The sequence below is a fragment of the Simochromis diagramma genome, unplaced genomic scaffold (genome assembly GCF_900408965.1).
Source record: "Simochromis diagramma unplaced genomic scaffold, fSimDia1.1 OVJJ01000402.1, whole genome shotgun sequence".
Classification (NCBI taxonomy): Eukaryota; Metazoa; Chordata; class Actinopteri; order Cichliformes; family Cichlidae; genus Simochromis; species Simochromis diagramma.
In genome coordinates, this window is record NW_024386972.1 from 2,485,107 (window position 1) to 2,502,276 (window position 17,170).

General features: G+C 39.7%; 1 protein-coding gene across 1 annotated transcript in view; it reads right to left on the reverse strand.

The window, feature by feature from the left end:
• Positions 1 to 2,397: 2,397 nt before the first annotated feature.
• Positions 2,398 to 17,170, reverse strand: part of LOC120738140 (SH3 and cysteine-rich domain-containing protein 2-like) — a 37,973-nt gene continuing 23,200 nt past the window's right edge. Inside the window, exons 4-11 of the mRNA XM_040039221.1 lie at positions 11,252 to 11,336; positions 10,945 to 11,057; positions 10,761 to 10,824; positions 8,680 to 8,735; positions 8,437 to 8,525; positions 6,056 to 6,107; positions 4,596 to 4,733; positions 2,398 to 4,342 (exon numbers count right to left, since the gene is read on the reverse strand). Coding sequence (XP_039895155.1) covers positions 4,244 to 4,342; positions 4,596 to 4,733; positions 6,056 to 6,107; positions 8,437 to 8,525; positions 8,680 to 8,735; positions 10,761 to 10,824; positions 10,945 to 11,057; positions 11,252 to 11,336 — 696 coding nt within the window. The 3' untranslated portion in view covers positions 2,398 to 4,243. The remainder of the gene's footprint in view (positions 4,343 to 4,595; positions 4,734 to 6,055; positions 6,108 to 8,436; positions 8,526 to 8,679; positions 8,736 to 10,760; positions 10,825 to 10,944; positions 11,058 to 11,251; positions 11,337 to 17,170) is intronic.

Below are 17,170 nucleotides of genomic sequence, written 5' to 3' on the forward strand. Positions count from 1 at the left end.
GCAAAGACGAGCAGGCCAAAATTCCTCTACAGCAAAGTGAGAGACTGATGAAGTCATACAGAAAACAACTACTTTACATTATTGCTGCTAAAGGTGGTTCTACAAGCTACTGAATCATGGATCATGGGGTGTACTTACTTTTTCACAGTTCTGTGCATAGAGCTTTCCAGAAACTTTGTTTTTTAAGGGAATATAGGTGTGAGCACTTTGGCCACTTTGTTTCCGTGCTACGTGGCCAGTGATGCTCAGCACTTGATCCCCAGCTCAAGAAACCACTCTGTGTAAGTTTTACATAATATATGTGCACCATTTGAGCCGACTGGCTGAACTACATCCACAAGGTGGGCTGTTAAAATGTGTAATTCATAAACTGAAGTGATAATTTCATGGTGCAAACCTTCCACAGATTCATATGTTAATATCCTCGCCTGTAGACTTAGTGGAAGTGAGGGATTGGAGATTATTTTTATTTTGTGTATTTGATGCAGGGGTTTGTAAGGTGTCAGCAAGCGCCAGAAAGCTTTATTTTCAACTGACAGTGCATTCCTTTTCTCCTGCCTGCCTTTATTATCAATTGCTATTTTGAGCTTGGATTTTCTTCTAAAATTGGCATTATTGTTATATTCCTTCTTCCCGTCAACACCCCGTGTGCTGTGTTCATCGCCCCTGCTGTGCATCTGCCCAGCTGCTGCTGCTCATTTTTTAAAGATGCATAGAAGTAAGTGTGAAATCTACAGGATGAGACATGATTGTATAACCTATCACACATTTAATGAGCCATTTCATATCATTTTCTGGGGCTAGGAGCAGCCTCTTTTATGTACATGGTGTAGAATTATGGCCGCCCAAACTGAACACTTCAGCATTGATGTTGATGGATGTTGCGTGAAAGCAGAGTGAAAATGATTTGTTAAGGAAGACACAGCCACTAAGCTGTGCATCCTTGGTTTGTTGTTGCTGCTTGAGCCACACAAAGAGAATTTAAAAAAAGGCTTCAACTTCCTCCGCTCATTATAATGAAAGAGAGAGAGAGAGCAGAGTGGTACAGTAAGCGGAGAGCAGTGTCGGAGCACCACAGTCAGCAATTTTTATGAAATGTATGCGCGGCTTGATGTACTGCCAGTCGCACACTTTTCAGTCTCCTTCTCTGCAGAGATGAAAATCACATTTGATCCAGTTTGATAACAGAACTGGGTCATGGTTTGAGAAATGTTCCTGGCTCTACAGCAGGGACACACGCACAACCGTAACACATTCGTAGACACACAACACTCTCTATGCCTGCTTAGTATATAGTTGGCCAGCAGCCCCTCCGTCACCAATTAATTTTATTGGGAGTTAATCGCATCATTCATGGTCTTTAAGAACAAGCAGTCGTCACTTTAAATCAAAGCTCTCAATGTACTTCAGTGATGTGGCCATGAATGGAGACATTCTATTTGGGTGAATGGTATCAATTTTATGTGCAAGATTACTCAGTAAATGTAAAGTTATAGCGAATACTTTCAGCTTTAAATAAATATCTCAGCAAGTACTTGTGATCACCAGAGCATGTAAGCTAATCTAATGACTGTTAGGTTGCTTTTTCTAAGCAACACTCTTATATTTTATAGGAGTGTTACTTAGAAAAAGGGATTTACTCCTGCCTTCTTCTCCTAATAGCAGCCGTAGCAGCTTCGTCAGGCAAAACTGTGTCCAGTTCTTGGATTTTTTACAAAATTTCTTCAAAATTGGCAGCATTCCCACTGGCTTTAGCTTTGTGTTTTGTAGAAATTAGCTAATGTAGCATGCTAAGGCTATCCATTATAAACACAAGCTTGTTAGCATTTTCTTAAAATCGTTGCTCAAGGCCTCACAGAGCTGCTAGCAAAGACAATTACAGTTTACTATAAACCTTTAGCTAATATTCATTCGATTATTTATAAATTATTGAACAACACAGTCAGATGAGCTACATTTAAATTCTAGAAATTCAAGACAAGGAAGAGGACCAGTCCAACACGCCTGTGATGTTGATGCCTCTTTGCAACAGAGCTGAATCAATTTTTCATGTGCAGTCCATGCTACTTCTTCAGGAAATGACCCAAATCCTTCCTAAAGCACTAGCCCTCTTGTAAAAGTGAACATTTATGAGTTAAAAAAAACAGCTAGCTTTAATCTTTATGTCAACATAAGGGTCCCTGATATTTAGTGATAAATATAAGTGCACTGAGAAGAGTCAAAATTTTGGTCAAGAGTTAAAAGCACTAAATTAAAGCAGCAATTTTCCGCCTTTAGTGATAAAACCAAAGAGTCGCAGAGAAATAGGTTATACTACCAAATATTTACTCTCCACAACTATTGCTGACTTCAAACTGAAAGCACAAAATTGGATAACAAAGACAAAAAGACACAGCATTTTAGAGTTCATTTAACTTTATTGAGAGCTGTGAAGGTCACAGAGCAGCTAGCCATGCAGAGAACTAGCCTGGTAGTGCGCATTTAGATTTTAGATTCACCTGGTAATACTGATCCTGAGCCAATTTTGGTTCTAGTCAGTGAGGATAATGTTTAAGAGTAGCATGGTACAGACTAATTCAAGATGTAAAAGCAAGTCCAAATTCAAATCCTTGCAAAAGCACACCGACACACGTGTGGATACACTGGAAATAAGCCGAGTATAAAATAAGGTGAGTGACTAGAACTGTTGTGCATAGTATCTGAAAAGACTTGTGCTGACAGGGGTAGTTGTTAATTGAGCAAAGAGATGCATACATAGGTAAGTAAGACAATAAATAGTAATTTCCTGTAAGTTGTAACTGTGAAATTAATGCCCTTAGTTGGGTCCTGGATAGCTGCAAACCTCTTAACCAGAGTGCTATTCAGAGCCGCTATATACAATATTTTTAAGGCTATTTACAAATACTGTCATAATTGTATTTACAGTTATTGCCACAACAAAGGCAGTCCGTGACTGCCTTATTGTTTTCAAATGACAGAGCAATAAACCAAGTGTCGTGAGGTGATTTAGTCTTTTTCCTAACCCTGGTCTCTCTTTAATACTTATCACTTATGTGTGCTGGGAGAAACTTGCCATTGATTTAAAATAAATTAAACTTTTGAGTGTCTGAGAGACTGAAAGTTGGAAGAGTTTAATAAATCATCCTGGATTATTTCTTTGCTCTGCTCTGTCCAGGAGGAAAAGCAAGCACATCAAAAAGTCCTAACATTGACACCATCCTCATGCTGAAGTACACAACTAGATATGACCGCGAATATTACAGGACATTACATACAGATAGACATGGCTTGGTGTTTATATGATGAAGAAAGCAGATTCTAGTGGATGGTTTTTAACGCTACACTGAACAGAGTGAATTATGAAATCTGTGTGTGTAAAGAAAGTGCGACTGAAGGGCACACTGACAAAGAAACTCCCCGAGGTGCACGCAAAGCATTTGTCACATCAGAGCTGTGAAGAGCACAAATGTACGATATTCCAATCACCGGAGAGCAGTCTGAAATGTAAAAACCTCAGAATCTGTGTGTGTCATTAATAAAAGATGTAGCCGAGAAGACTTACTTTTATGTATTATGTAATACCTGAATCTTTTTCTACTCGGAGCAGAAGTGACACATATCCATATCATGATGTAAAATGTGCTCATATAGAGCTGCAGTGTGGACATCCAAATATGGTTTAAATTCTCAGCTAAATCTATCAAATCCAGGCGGTTTAACAGGGTTTCAAACAAACAGCCAGACAGTGTGTTTGCACAACGCATCACAATAAACAGCTACAGACTTTCACAATGTCTCGTTTCCTCTACAAAAACAATGACATTAAGACAGTTTGCTTACAATGTCTCTTTAGGCTTGGACAAGCCTCGACATCATAATTAAAAAGTCCTCTCTTCTTTCTCACAAACAGATGGCCAATGGAGATGGCTATTGAGGTAGCCAGACTTCCTGCACACTTATCCTCTTCCACATAATGCTACATTTCATTTGTGAGGGTATAAAAAAGGAAAGCTGTGCTACAAGAAAAGTAGCTCTAAATAATTGCAAGGAAGCCCCTGCATCCTTTAGGTCTTAAACTGCAGTAAAAAGCAAAGTTGTGAGTTATCTTCCACTCACACTGCTTTCACTGCCACATTTTTGAGATGGAGGCGGGTGGTTGGTGGTCAGTGAGGTGTTGGCTAAACACTCCTGAGTATTCCTCCATCACTGTAACAAAATGAGGGTCAAGGCGAAAGCAGCACCGTCATATTTCTAGCAGACACTTCTCAGGAACCAGGCCCCTCTTCTTCCCGCTGCTCAGCCGGAGGAAGCCGTCAATCTCCTCGTTCTTCCCGATACAGATCTGCAGAGGGAGAGTCAGACGGTGAGGAAAGGCAAGAAGAGAGGACAATGGAGCAGGTGGAAGGGCAAGTGAAATAAAAATAAATAAATATATGTGAGTTTCTGGACCGAGGCAAAAAAAAAACCAAAAAAAAAACCAAACCAGTCATAACATGCAGTCCTCGGTAATCTCAGCAGTTTTTTGCATTCATTTGCATAGATTTTGAAAAGGCTTTCAGCGTGCAAGAGAAACTGTGTGTATTTTACAGTCTCACCTGGGACTCTTTCACAGTCATCTGGCCTTTGTCTCGGTTGCCGTGGAAACCAGTAGTGACCTTCCACACCCTCTCACCAGGGCGGATACGCTGCACAAAGTTGGCCGGAAAAAATCCCACCTTGTTTCTGCTTTTCCCCTGGCAAACACACCCAACCAAGGACACACACATACACAAACATTTAGCCCGTTAGTCTAAACAGAGAGGAAAAAAAGGTCTGCACTGGTTGTAGTATAAAAATAGATCTCACTCACTGGGTTTTCACTCAACTTTGCTCACTCGCTTAAGGTAAATTATTTCATATCATGTCCGCTTATGTTCCAACATGAGTATGTTATTCAGAGGCAGCTTCCTCTGCAGCCCTCAAATAAGCATCACATTTGTACCACAATAAGAAAAATGAATTAGAATGAACCGTCACAATTAGCAAGAAATCTGGAATTAAAAAGAGATTTCTGAGTTTTTGTTCCCTAATTAGCAACACAGCCACTAGACCAAAAAGCATTTTTGTATTTGTGAAGCCCTAATCCCCTGCTATTCTCTTCAGAGACTCTGGCACACAAGCATACAAAACCCAGGAATGCTGGAGTTGCACAACTCAAAATTTACCCATTTTGCTGGCTTGGCTGAGTCCTTGCTTAAACTGAAAGCATATATAAAAGGGAAACAGCAGATTTCTGCAGAGTGTAAGTATCTCTTTTGGAAGGTGGTTTGTATGTTTTTTTTTTTGTTATTTTTGTTGAAATAACAGTAGCACTGTTTGTGCATTTGTAGCTGAAGTCACTAGACTGTCCTGAATCAGTTTAAACACATTCTGAATGAAGAATTGTACTGCGTTTAAATCAAGTCACAAATATTGTTTTCTGAAGTAATTTGGTTTGTACTCTTTAAGAAGGAAAATAGAAAAATCCAACAAAAATATTTATTTACAGTCAATTTTAAATGAGCCCCTTGATGATCTTTTCATTCATTTAATTGAGGCTTCTTCGTTAACTAAAATTAGCTGCAGGAAAATAGTTCCTCTGCTGCCACCGTGTCGGGTAAGACAAGCTTTTACTTTTCCCTGATGTTTTGTTATGTGAAGACTCGTCTGTCCTTCTGCTGGTCAAGGTTAAAATCGCCTGCCGTCTCATTAAAACACAGATTGCAATCTGTCCTCTTCCTCTTCATGTTAACTAGCTCTGCTAACAGTCACACCTGCCTTACTTCAGGGCTCAACTATCAACTCTGTTATTGTGACCAAACAGCTCTGCTTTGAAAGGAAGTTCAGATGTCAAGCTGAGGGTCCCATTTGTGTGTGATTCTGATGAATATATTGAGATACCCTGGATAAGTAAATATGTTATTTACAAAAGCACTGGCTCAGTTAAAAAGAAAGAAAATGTAATGCTTCCGAATGACTTAGTGAATAGATAACACTTCGGTGCATTTAAATATAAAGTCTGTTTTATAAAGCCTACCTTCCACCAGTCTTCATTGGAATCATCTGTCACTTGAATTCTGTCACCAGGCCTGCAGAGAAAATAGAATATAGACCAGAGTGCAGTGAGCTGAGTATCCTTTGAGGAGGATTTTTACCACTTTAAAAGCAATAGTGTCAGGTTTGATGTTCACTTGTAATTTTATTCTATTTTTACCAAAAAATAAATAAATAAAAAAAAATAAACAGTTAGTGTTAGATAAACATCCATCCATCAATCCATTCGCTTCCGCTTATCCTTTTTAGGATAAGCGGGGGGTGCTGGAGCCTATCCCAGCTGTCATAGGGCGAGAGGTGGAGTACACCCTGGACAGGTCGCCAGTCTGTCGCAGGGCTAACACACAGAGGCATACAGTGAAAACTAATTCGACGCATATTGGCACCTATAGACAACAGGAAATACAAGATACAATACTTCTGCTGTCTATCAACCCTTATTACAAAGTAAGAACTGTGGAGGTGGTATTTTTACATTGATGTAAACCATTTAGAGTTTTTTAAATGTCATTCAAAATACTAATAATAGCAGTAAGTATACAGCGGCAGAATAACACTGACCATTTTCAGGCTAGTGTGTGTGTTAAAGGGTTTGCCTGAACTGGAACACTTTTGATCAACCATTTGTGTCTTGGTGGGTTTTTTTTAATGTGCTATATAACGAAAATGGACTTCACTATGTATTTGTTCCCTTTTCTATTATGTATAATCCTGTAAATATCACAGCAGCCTGAGACGCTTCTTTCCATTAGTCTGAAGGCAACTGAAATAGCTGGCTTCATGCTGGACTGTGTACTTTGGTCAGTTTTCCATTAAAGTCACAACAGCAATCTTAATAGGCTGACCTAACTTTAATGAGCTGACCTTATTAAGGCCCAACAGTGGCTAAACTTCCTCCGTGTCCTTAGAAAGAATAAACTGGACCGGAAGATGCTGCTGGCCTTCTACTGGCTCCTCAGTGGCGAGTGTGCTCTACTACTGCCTTGGTGTTTGGTACGCAGGGGCCACAAATGAGAACAGGAAGGGTAATTAGGGTAATTAACAATGCCCCCCCCAAAAAATAAAAATAAAATAAATCATTGACTGCTCTCTGCCACCCCTGGAGGCCATCGCCAGATCCTTCTGTCTCAGAAAACCCAGGGCCATCACAGGTGACCCCGCCCACCACCTGTTTGACCTGCTGCCTTCTGGTCGGCGCCTCACGTCAATCAGGTCCCACACCTCCAGACTCACCAACAGCTTCTTCCCCTGGGTCATTCAGACTGTTAAAAAACACTAACCCCCCACACCACACCACAGCCCACCCATCTCATTAATCTGAGTCATGGTCTGAGTAACCCTCATCACTCAGGCCGCTCACACACAGACTCTATACTCAGACGGTCCTTTTCACTGCTTCCAAACACTTTGCTCTCCAAAGTGTGCCTTTCTTTTGCTTTGTATATGTATTCTTCTAGTTTGTATATATTTCTTCTGTTTGCTATTTATTCCTGATTTTTTTTTTAAACTCCTGCACAGTTGGCACTAAGCACCCATAATTCCACCTTACATATACAATAACAATAAAGGGCTATTTTATTCCAACCAACATTTACTTATCACTTCTGACTTGTGTCTGTACACTTATCAAATAAAATTACAACAGCACAGTCAGCAGTCTCTGATGTCTAATAAACTGTTGCTATTTTTTTTAAAAAAGATTAGAATACTTGTCTATCATATAGTTCTGGTATTCCCAACCTAGTAGAGATATCGGTTTGTCTGAGCTTTTACTGTGAGTGGCTGATGCAGTACAGTACAAACATAGACATGTGTGCTGAAATCCCAAGAAAAGTGCAGTTAATTAGAGTTTATTCAGATACTATTCATTAATAGAAACACAACCACTTTGTCTATATAAATCCATAAGAAACATAACATTTAAGTGAAATGTAAGTGAATGCCATAAATTTACCAGACTGATGAATCCAGCAATGTCTGAACACTTATAACATTACTGAGCTTTCTTAGTGGACTGTTGTCCATGTAAAGAAATTCCTGATGTGCTGTCTTCTTGCACAGAATTATCCTCCAGATTACTGTTGGGTGTAATTCTACACTCAGCAGATTCCTGCACCTACTGACATACAAAAACTCCTTTTTTTAAACACACAGTGCAGCTGTTTGTCCTTCCTGACCTCCCAGCATGCTCTCCCTTTCCAACCAAACCATGCAACCCCCTACAATCATCCTGCTGGGCAGGCAGATGGTGGGTGAATGTCAGTAAAATTTTGTCCAGGTACACATTTTCTCATCTCTCGGAACTGAACAATATTGACAACAAATGACACACAAACAAACAGTAAACAAAGGAATTTTACTAACTGCAGCTCCAAATCGTTCTTCTCCTGAGGCAGAAACTTGTAGAGCGCCACATAGGTGTGAATAGAGCGAACCTCCACTCGTTTTGGAGTCTAACAAAACAAAAACCAGATGGAAAAATCAAGATTGCTTTTTTGCATGCTTCTCTTGTGGAATCATCAAACATAAAAATATTTTTTGACAGAATGCATTTGTACTAATTAAAAAAAAAGAAGCTGAAATAACAGAGGAATGCTGACTACACACCTTTAGACTGACCCGTTCTTCTGAATCAGCCTTCTCGCTTTCAGGAGGGGTGAGCACTGGAGAGACAGACACAGAAACCAAAGACAGATAATATGCATGAGACAAAGAAAGGTCACATAGAAAAAAAAAAAAAGGAAAAAAATCAAGAAAGAGGGGTGGTGTAAGAGAAAGAAAGAAAAGACAAGACACAGGAAGAGGGAGAGCTCTTGTCACTTTGTGGCAAACAAGTAAGGCAGAAGGGAAGGTCATTCACTATAAAGTGGCAGCAGTACAAACAGAGATGATCTCTTCTCCTGGGACTAAAGTCAAAGAGGAAAAGTGCAGAAGACACACACTACCACCTCTACACTGTACTGTATATTATGTTAATGTGGTCCTTTAACTCTTTGACATTTATTTAGCAATTGTCCTTTACCAGAAACACATCACAATGTATTAGAGCTGAACATTTGTTCTTTAAATACTCAAACTGTGTAACGTATTGTTTCAAAACGTGTTTTTTATGCATTACACATTTTTTCACTCAGTATTCAGATATTCTATAAAGTTGTTTTAATGACAAATTCTAGATTAATCCATTAACAATACCTGTACAGTATCACTTTCAGGACCGATGTACTGGTGCATGTTTTTTCTTTTGTCAGTATGTAGTCAGAAAATGTTACACAAAGACCCTACACAAGGAATACTTTGGGGGGGGGGGGGGGGGGGGTTGTTTTTGTAAACAATCAGTACGAGTCTGAAGCAACGCAATCTGAAACTAGAGCCCAGCTGCCAGAAGCAAGGAAGAATGTCAAACCTTAAAAAAAAAGAAAAAAGAAAAAAAAGAGTAAACTACATCTACCAGAAGCTCTAAAGCTCACACATGGACATGCTCCGTCTCATTTGTTTAGTGTTAGCTTGAAATTAAAAATAGCTTTAAAAGAAAAGAAGGTGGGTTATGCAAGGGACTATTTCTTGGCTAAGCACAGTGACGTCCCTGGACTCTGGACCAGTTACCCAACAGTGATGAACAAATACTCAACTAATGTCTATATCTGTCCAGCATGAGATTTTAACCAGTCTTTTTTTTTTTTTTAAAGGGAAATTGTTACTGAATAAGAAACTACTGGTAGCATGAGACAATACCTGCATCCTACAGAGTATGCACAGGTAGTCCACCTCCTCTAGGATGGCACATTAATATGCACCATTTTCCAGGAGGTTCACCGTGTCTCCCAGCGCAGTCTCAAGAGCTTGGAAGAGATTCCAGGAGACTGGCAGTTAGGAGAGCTGAACAGGGTGGTAAGAAGGTCCTTAACCCATCAGAAAGACCAGTATCTGTTCCTTTGTGCAAATAGGAACAGGATGATGCCAGAGCTAAAAAAAAAAAATGACCTCCAGCAGGACACTGGTGTGAATGCTTCTGACCAAACAGTCAGGCCACCCTCATGAAGTCTGTTCCTGAGAACCCAGTATCCTAGTTGCCCTGTGCTCATTACCCATGGAGCTCGACCGGCATTTGCCATAGAATAAAAGCAGGTCCACTGCCTTGTGATTTTCAAAGAAATAAGCATGTTCATACTGAGCACACATGAGAGATGTCAAAAGGTCTGGAGAAGAGCTGGAGAATGTTATGCTGCCTGTAACACATAATGCAGCATGATCAGTTTTGGTGGTGGGTCAGTGATGGTTTGAGAGGGAGGCACAAACATATACAGCCCAGGCAACAGCACCCTGACTCAGACTGTCCAGGAGCTCAGTGATGTCCTGGTCCAGATCTGGGAGGAGAAACTCCAGAACACCATCCATCATCTCATTAGAAGCATGCCTGACAATGTTGAGGAGGCTATACAATTAAATTAGTTGCTGAAATTAAATTTTGGCAAAATAAACATCAATTTTTTCACTTTGATTTTCAGTGTGTTTTTGAATCAAGTCCTCTGTAAGTTGATACTTTTCATTACAATTAAAACAGATACCCAGCATGATTGTTTTCCCCTATTGAGATCTGATGTTATGTTAAGAATAATCCTCAAGGAATTTTAGCATGACAACATAACAAAATGCATTTCCTGTATTCAAGAAAATATTTGACTTACTTCCTGGGATGTGATCCTCTTCAGCTATAGGCTGGTTTTCTAGTTTGTCTTGCAGTTTTTCTTCCTATGATAAAGACAGGAAGAACAATATTCTTGCAAGAAATTATATCAACATAGATTTTTCTGAATGATGAGGGTTGTCAGTGTATTTTATGTGTGTGTGTCTGCCTGTGTGCATTTATACCTCATGACAGGGTGATTCTGAGATACTGCTGAAGCTGGATTGACTCAACTGAGCCAGTGTCATTCCGTAGCGCAAGGCCTCATACACAGGATCAACAGTGCTATTATCTGCTTCTACATATGACCAGACGAAAAGGAAAAGATCATCATATGTGCAGTTTTATAGATGATACTATACTGAGACACACGCACACACGCACGCCTCTCATGTATAAAGCATTAAAGGCCGCAGACATGGTGATTAGTCATCCTATTCTAGTCTAGTTATTTGCTGCTGAGATAAATCAGTCTGTGCTTCCATCACTCACCCTGCGCAGCAGGAGCCTCTCTAACCACACCCAGTGGATCAATGGTAAGAAGAGGAGAGCTGAAGTTTCTTTTAAAAGCTCCTGTCTGACATACCAGGAGAGAGACAGCAGAGAAGGAAAGAGAAAGGGAGAAATGTTACTTGAAGTGGAAAAATGCTTTTGTAGGCTTTATCAAGGAAAAGCAGAACATACTTATACATACTTACAGAAAATACTCATGAACTCTGAGTAATTGAAAAGGTTCAAATGTGAATGCACTCAAAAGAATCTTGTTTGTGTTTTTCAAAACTGCAAATTATATATTTTCTTTGAGTTTTATTCAAATTAAATAAAACAAATTTTTACCCATGTGAAAAATACTAAAACATACTGCAGTAAATAAAATGCAAAACGTGTTTTATTACATCTACGAGACCTCTTTTGCCTTTAGAAGCGCTTCAAGGCTTAGATTCAACAAGGTGCTGGAAACATTCCTCAGAGATTTTGGTCTATATTGACATGACAGCCTCCCACAGTTGCTGCTCATCTGTGATACAAATCTCTTGTTACACGACAGCTTAAAGGTACTCTATTGGATTCAAATGTGGTGGCTCTGGAAGCGATTTACGCAGGCCAAACTCATTGTCATATTCAGGGAACCACTTTGACATTATTTGAGCTTTGTGACATGGTGTGTCATCCTGCTGGAAGCAGCCATCAAAGGATGCATACACTGTGGTCTTAATAGGGATGGACACGGTCAGCAACAATACTCAGGCAGGCTGTGGGGTTTAAATGATGCTCACTTTGTACTGAGGGGCCCAAATGTGCCAAGAAAACTTCCCCCACACCATCACTGCCATCTTCATAAACCACCAAAAGCTGAAGGCAGGATAGCTCCATGCTTTCATGTTGTTTGTGCTCAACAGAACAGACAATGTCTTTCAGTCCTCTATTGTTCAATTTTGGTGAACCCCTCTACAGGGAGTGCAGAATTATTAGGCAAGTTGTATTTTTTAGAGATGGCACGATACCACTTTTTTATGTCCGATACCGATACCGATATCATAAATTTGGATATCTGCCGATACCGATATGAATCCAATATAGTGTTTTTTAATCAACAAAACTGTTTTTTTTAAATATCTTGCTGCATTTTGTATAAGTTCATACTCAAGTTTAAAACAACAACTACACTAAAGCTATTCTGTTATACCTGTATGCAAAAAAAATGTTTCATAGTTCAGCAATACTGATCAATCTAATAAACTTAAACCTACACTATCCTCCCTATTCTGGTATTTTAAAGAGTACTTAGCGTAAATATTAAGCAACCTAACTAATAGGGTTCCAATTCCCAGCAACAAAAATAAATAAATAAAAAATAGGGAACCACCCCTCACGCTCCACCTCATGATGCTTAATCGACGTAATCAACCTTAATTTGATGCAGTGTGAAAAAAAATGCACAGAAATCAATTATTTTTCAAGAAATATTAAATAGATTCAACATCTTTCTTCAACAAAATTGCAGACTGCACAGATGGTATCTTCCCAAAGGAAAAAGTACTATAGCTTACTAGGGTATATATATTAGACTTAATAGTCACTATATACAGTAATTGACTTCTATTCATTTTACATCAAATTAAAACTTTGGGTGTCAGATAATTATTTATTAAAAGCTAGACATTTTAAATGAGAATAAGAAAGAAAAGTGTGTCTTTGTGCCCCCTTTTCCCTGTTAATGCCCTATCGGCCCCCCTGGCTAAACTTTGCTAGATCCGCCCCTGCACAGTTACCAGCGTCAGCTACGTAGAAAAAGATCCTGGAGTAGAAAGTAATATTAAATAAATTCTAACAACAGCTTATCAAGCTTAAACGTGCTGCTGTTGTTCAGCCGCTGGTTTCCTCTTTCTGGTGCAAAGTGAGCCAAAAACAAACAAAAGAGACGGACTCCGACAGAAAAGTCGATCAGCTGATCATTAAGCAGTTTCATGATTGAAGTAGCAGCAAGAAGAGGCAGTCGCTTGTTAAGCTTAACGCAGGAATGCTTTACATTCAGAGATGGACTTACACACTTGCTTTACTTCTCTCGGGGATAACTTTGTCGGAGATGAAATGCCGGGTTGCTAGCGAAGCTCCAAATGCTATCCAGACCACCGACAGGTCCCGCATGCCACAGCCGCTCTATCACGTGATGCATACTGCTCCGACGTGCTAACGTTCTGAGGCGAGTTACGGCGTGTTGCAAGTTTTGTGAGGTGCTTTCATGATATTTAATGGATCGGATTACATTTTTTATTTTTCTCCGATATCCGATACAGTAATTTAGGTCAGTATCGGACCGATACCGATACGTAATATCGGATCGGTCCATCTCTAGTATTTTTGAGGAATAATTTTATTATTGAACAACAACCATGTTCTCAATGAACCCAAAAAACTCATTAATATCAAAGCTGAATGTTTTTGGAAGTAGTTTTTAGTTTGTTTTTAGTTTTAGCTATTTTAGGGGGATATCTGTGTGTGCAGGTGACTATTACTGTGCATAATTATTAGGCAACTTAACAAAAAACAAATATATACCCATTTCAATAATTTATTTTTACCGGTGAAACCAATATAACATCTCCACATTCACAAATATACATTTCTGACATTCAAAAACAAAACAAAAACAAATCAGCGACCAATATAGCCACCTTTCTTTGCAAGGACACTCAAAAGCCTGCCATCCATGGATCCTGTCAGTGTTTTGATCTGTTCACCATCAACATTGCGTGCAGCAGCAACCACAGCCTCCCAGACACTGTTCAGAGAGGTGTACTGTTTTCCCTCCTTGTAAATCTCACATTTGATGATGGACCACAGGTTCTCAATGGGGTTCAGATCAGGTGAACAAGGAGGCCATGTCATTAGTTCTTCTTCTTTTATACCCTTTCTTGCCAGCCACACTGTGGAGTACTTGGACGCGTGTGATGGAGCATTGTCCTGCATGAAAATCATGTTTTTCTTGAAGGATGCAGACTTCTTCCTGTACCACTGCTTGAAGAAGGTGTCTTCCAGAAACTGGCAGTAGGACTGGGAGTTGAGCTTGACTCCATCCTCAACCCGAAAAGGCCCCACAAGCTCATCTTTGATGATACCAGCCCAAACCAGTACTCCACCTTGCTGGCGTCTGAGTCGGACTGGAGCTCTCTGCCCTTTACCAATCCAGCCACGGGCCCATCCATCTGGCCCATCAAGACTCACTCTCATTTCATCAGTCCATAAAACCTTAGAAAAACCAGTCTTGAGATATTTCTTGGCCCAGTCTTGACGTTTCAGCTTGTGCGTCTTGTTCAGTGGTGGTCGTCTTTCAGCCTTTCTTACCTTGGCCATGTCTCTGAGTATTGCACACCTTGTGCTTTTGGGCACTCCAGTGATGTTGCAGCTCTGAAATATGGCCAAACTGGTGGCAAGTGGCATCTTGGCAGCTGCACGCTTGACTTTTCTCAGTTCATGGGCAGTTATTTTGCGCCTTGGTTTTTCCACACGCTTCTTGCGACCCTGTTGACTATTTTGAATGAAACGCTTGATTGTTCGATGATCACGCTTCAGAAGCTTTGCAATTTTGAGACTGCTGCATCCCTCTGCAAGATATCTCACTATTTTTGACTTTTCTGAGCCTGTCAAGTCCTTCTTTTGACCCATTTTGCCAAAGGAAAGGACGTTGCCTAATAATTATGCACACCTGATATAGGGTGTTGATATCATTAGACCACACCCCTTCTCATTACAGAGATGCACATCACCTAATATGCTTAATTGGTAGTAGGCTTTCGAGCCTATACAGCTTGGAGTAAGACAACATGCATGAAGAGGATGATGTGGACAAAATACTCATTTGCCTAATAATTCTGCACTCCCTGTATTTGAGAGCCTCATTTTTCCTCTTCTTAACTACCAGGAGTGGCACCGGCTGTGGTCTTCTGCTGCTGCAGCACATTTGCATCCAGGCAATCAAATACAACTCTTCTGTCAGATGACACTAGCATCACAGAGATATGCACACATATCTGGTGACTGAGAGCATAATGGTCCAAAGTAACAAAGGCACAATATTACTGCTGGGATGTCGTGTGAGACAACATCAGACTATAAAGGTGCACCTTAAAATATGGCAAAAATGAAGGGATATTTATCAAAGCACATACTAAGGTAGTTCATGTGTCTTGAACGCAATAAATGCAAAATATTGTTCATATTTTTCCATCAGAGGCTTTCATTTTATGGATTGTAGCATGAAGGAATGCATTCCTGATGAATGAGCAGGCAGTGGTTCAGTACTGACCTCTCCTGAGTAACCAGTGGCAGTCAACATCTGACAAGGTGTTAATTTTTGTTAGCATGACGTTTACAAGCAAAGTGTGTTAGCACTACACTAAGCATTAGATGATTTGTTGGAGAAATGTCTAAAAACACTGCTGTACCTTTTATATGCCTGCCTTCAGGAAGATTTAATCACGTGGTGTCTGCATTAATTCGTCACAAAGGTTTGTCACTGTCAAACTGAAGCTCGCCAGTACAGATCTGATACTGTACTCCTTTGATATCTGATTGTGTTTCTTTATTTAGTAAGAGAAACATGTTTAGCTACAGGACGTGACTCGGAGATAAATTCCAAAGCCTTGTTTTTCATGAAAGGGATGCAAAATAGAAACAGTTTCTAAAGAATCTCAGCTTTATTTAAGCTCTTAGATTGTTTTCTTCTTTCATCTTTTTGTGATATATGCTGAAAATAATATATCAGGTAAATGGCTTTAATCTCTGAATTACTTTTAGCACAGTTGTACTTAAAAAAAAAACAAAAAACAACACTTTCAAGGTTGTGTTTTATTTTTAGACTAAAACAATCTCATGAAAATTCATGAGATGTTTTTCTATACAAAAATATTTCACAAGGTCAAAGCACACCATACCAGAAATTACTGATAAACAATTGCCATCTACCAACCCCAATTATCACTAAATGATTTATTCCAGGATCTACAATTTTAAAAATAATAAAAGAAACTGGCAGCTGTGATCATTTAATATATCTGATTGTTGATCATCTAAAAAGTACAGAAATCATTCAAAAGTGAAATGCTGTTTTAAATGGTAAATGGCCTGTATTTATATAGCGCTTTACTAGTCCCTAAGGACCCCAAAGCGCTTTGCATATCCAGTCATCCACCCATTCACGCACACATTCACACACTGGTGATGGCAGCTACATTGTAGCCACATCCACCCTGGGGTGCACTGACAGAGGCGAGGCTGCCGGACACTGGCGCCACCGGGCCCTCTGACCACCACCAGTTTTAAGGTACAGAAGGAGATGATGGCTATTTTCAGGCCAGACAGACAAGATCTTGCCCAGAATTTTTTTATTTCTTTTTTAATCTGCTTGTTCCCAGAAAATAACCTTCAGCTCTAGACAGAAATGACTGCATAAAACTGAACAGTGAAGCTTTTTGTTAAAAGGGACAATATCAGAAATACACATTCAGATAAATATCTGAACATATCTGCCTAATCAAACCCACTAATGAGAGTACTGCAGTTTGTGTATTTGAAGTATTACAGACTGAATGCATGTGGTAACAGTTACAGGGGGGGGGGGGAGGGATGCAAATCAAATGTTTACTCTCACTGTATTTTAACATTACAGCCATTGATGGCATTTGACTGCCAAAATATTAGTTGACTTTTATAACGAAATGAAACCTGTTTGACAGTGTGCACAGCTATCGGTGCGTCTACAAAACTAAACAATGATCATTACTGCACTTTCTGAAAGTTGATCAGACGTTACAGGAACAAAAAAGGAGCTGAATGCTGTGGATGCACACCTTCTCGGTGAGGTGACTTCGTCCACTATGCCCTGCTATTAGTCATAGACTCGTGCTGTGT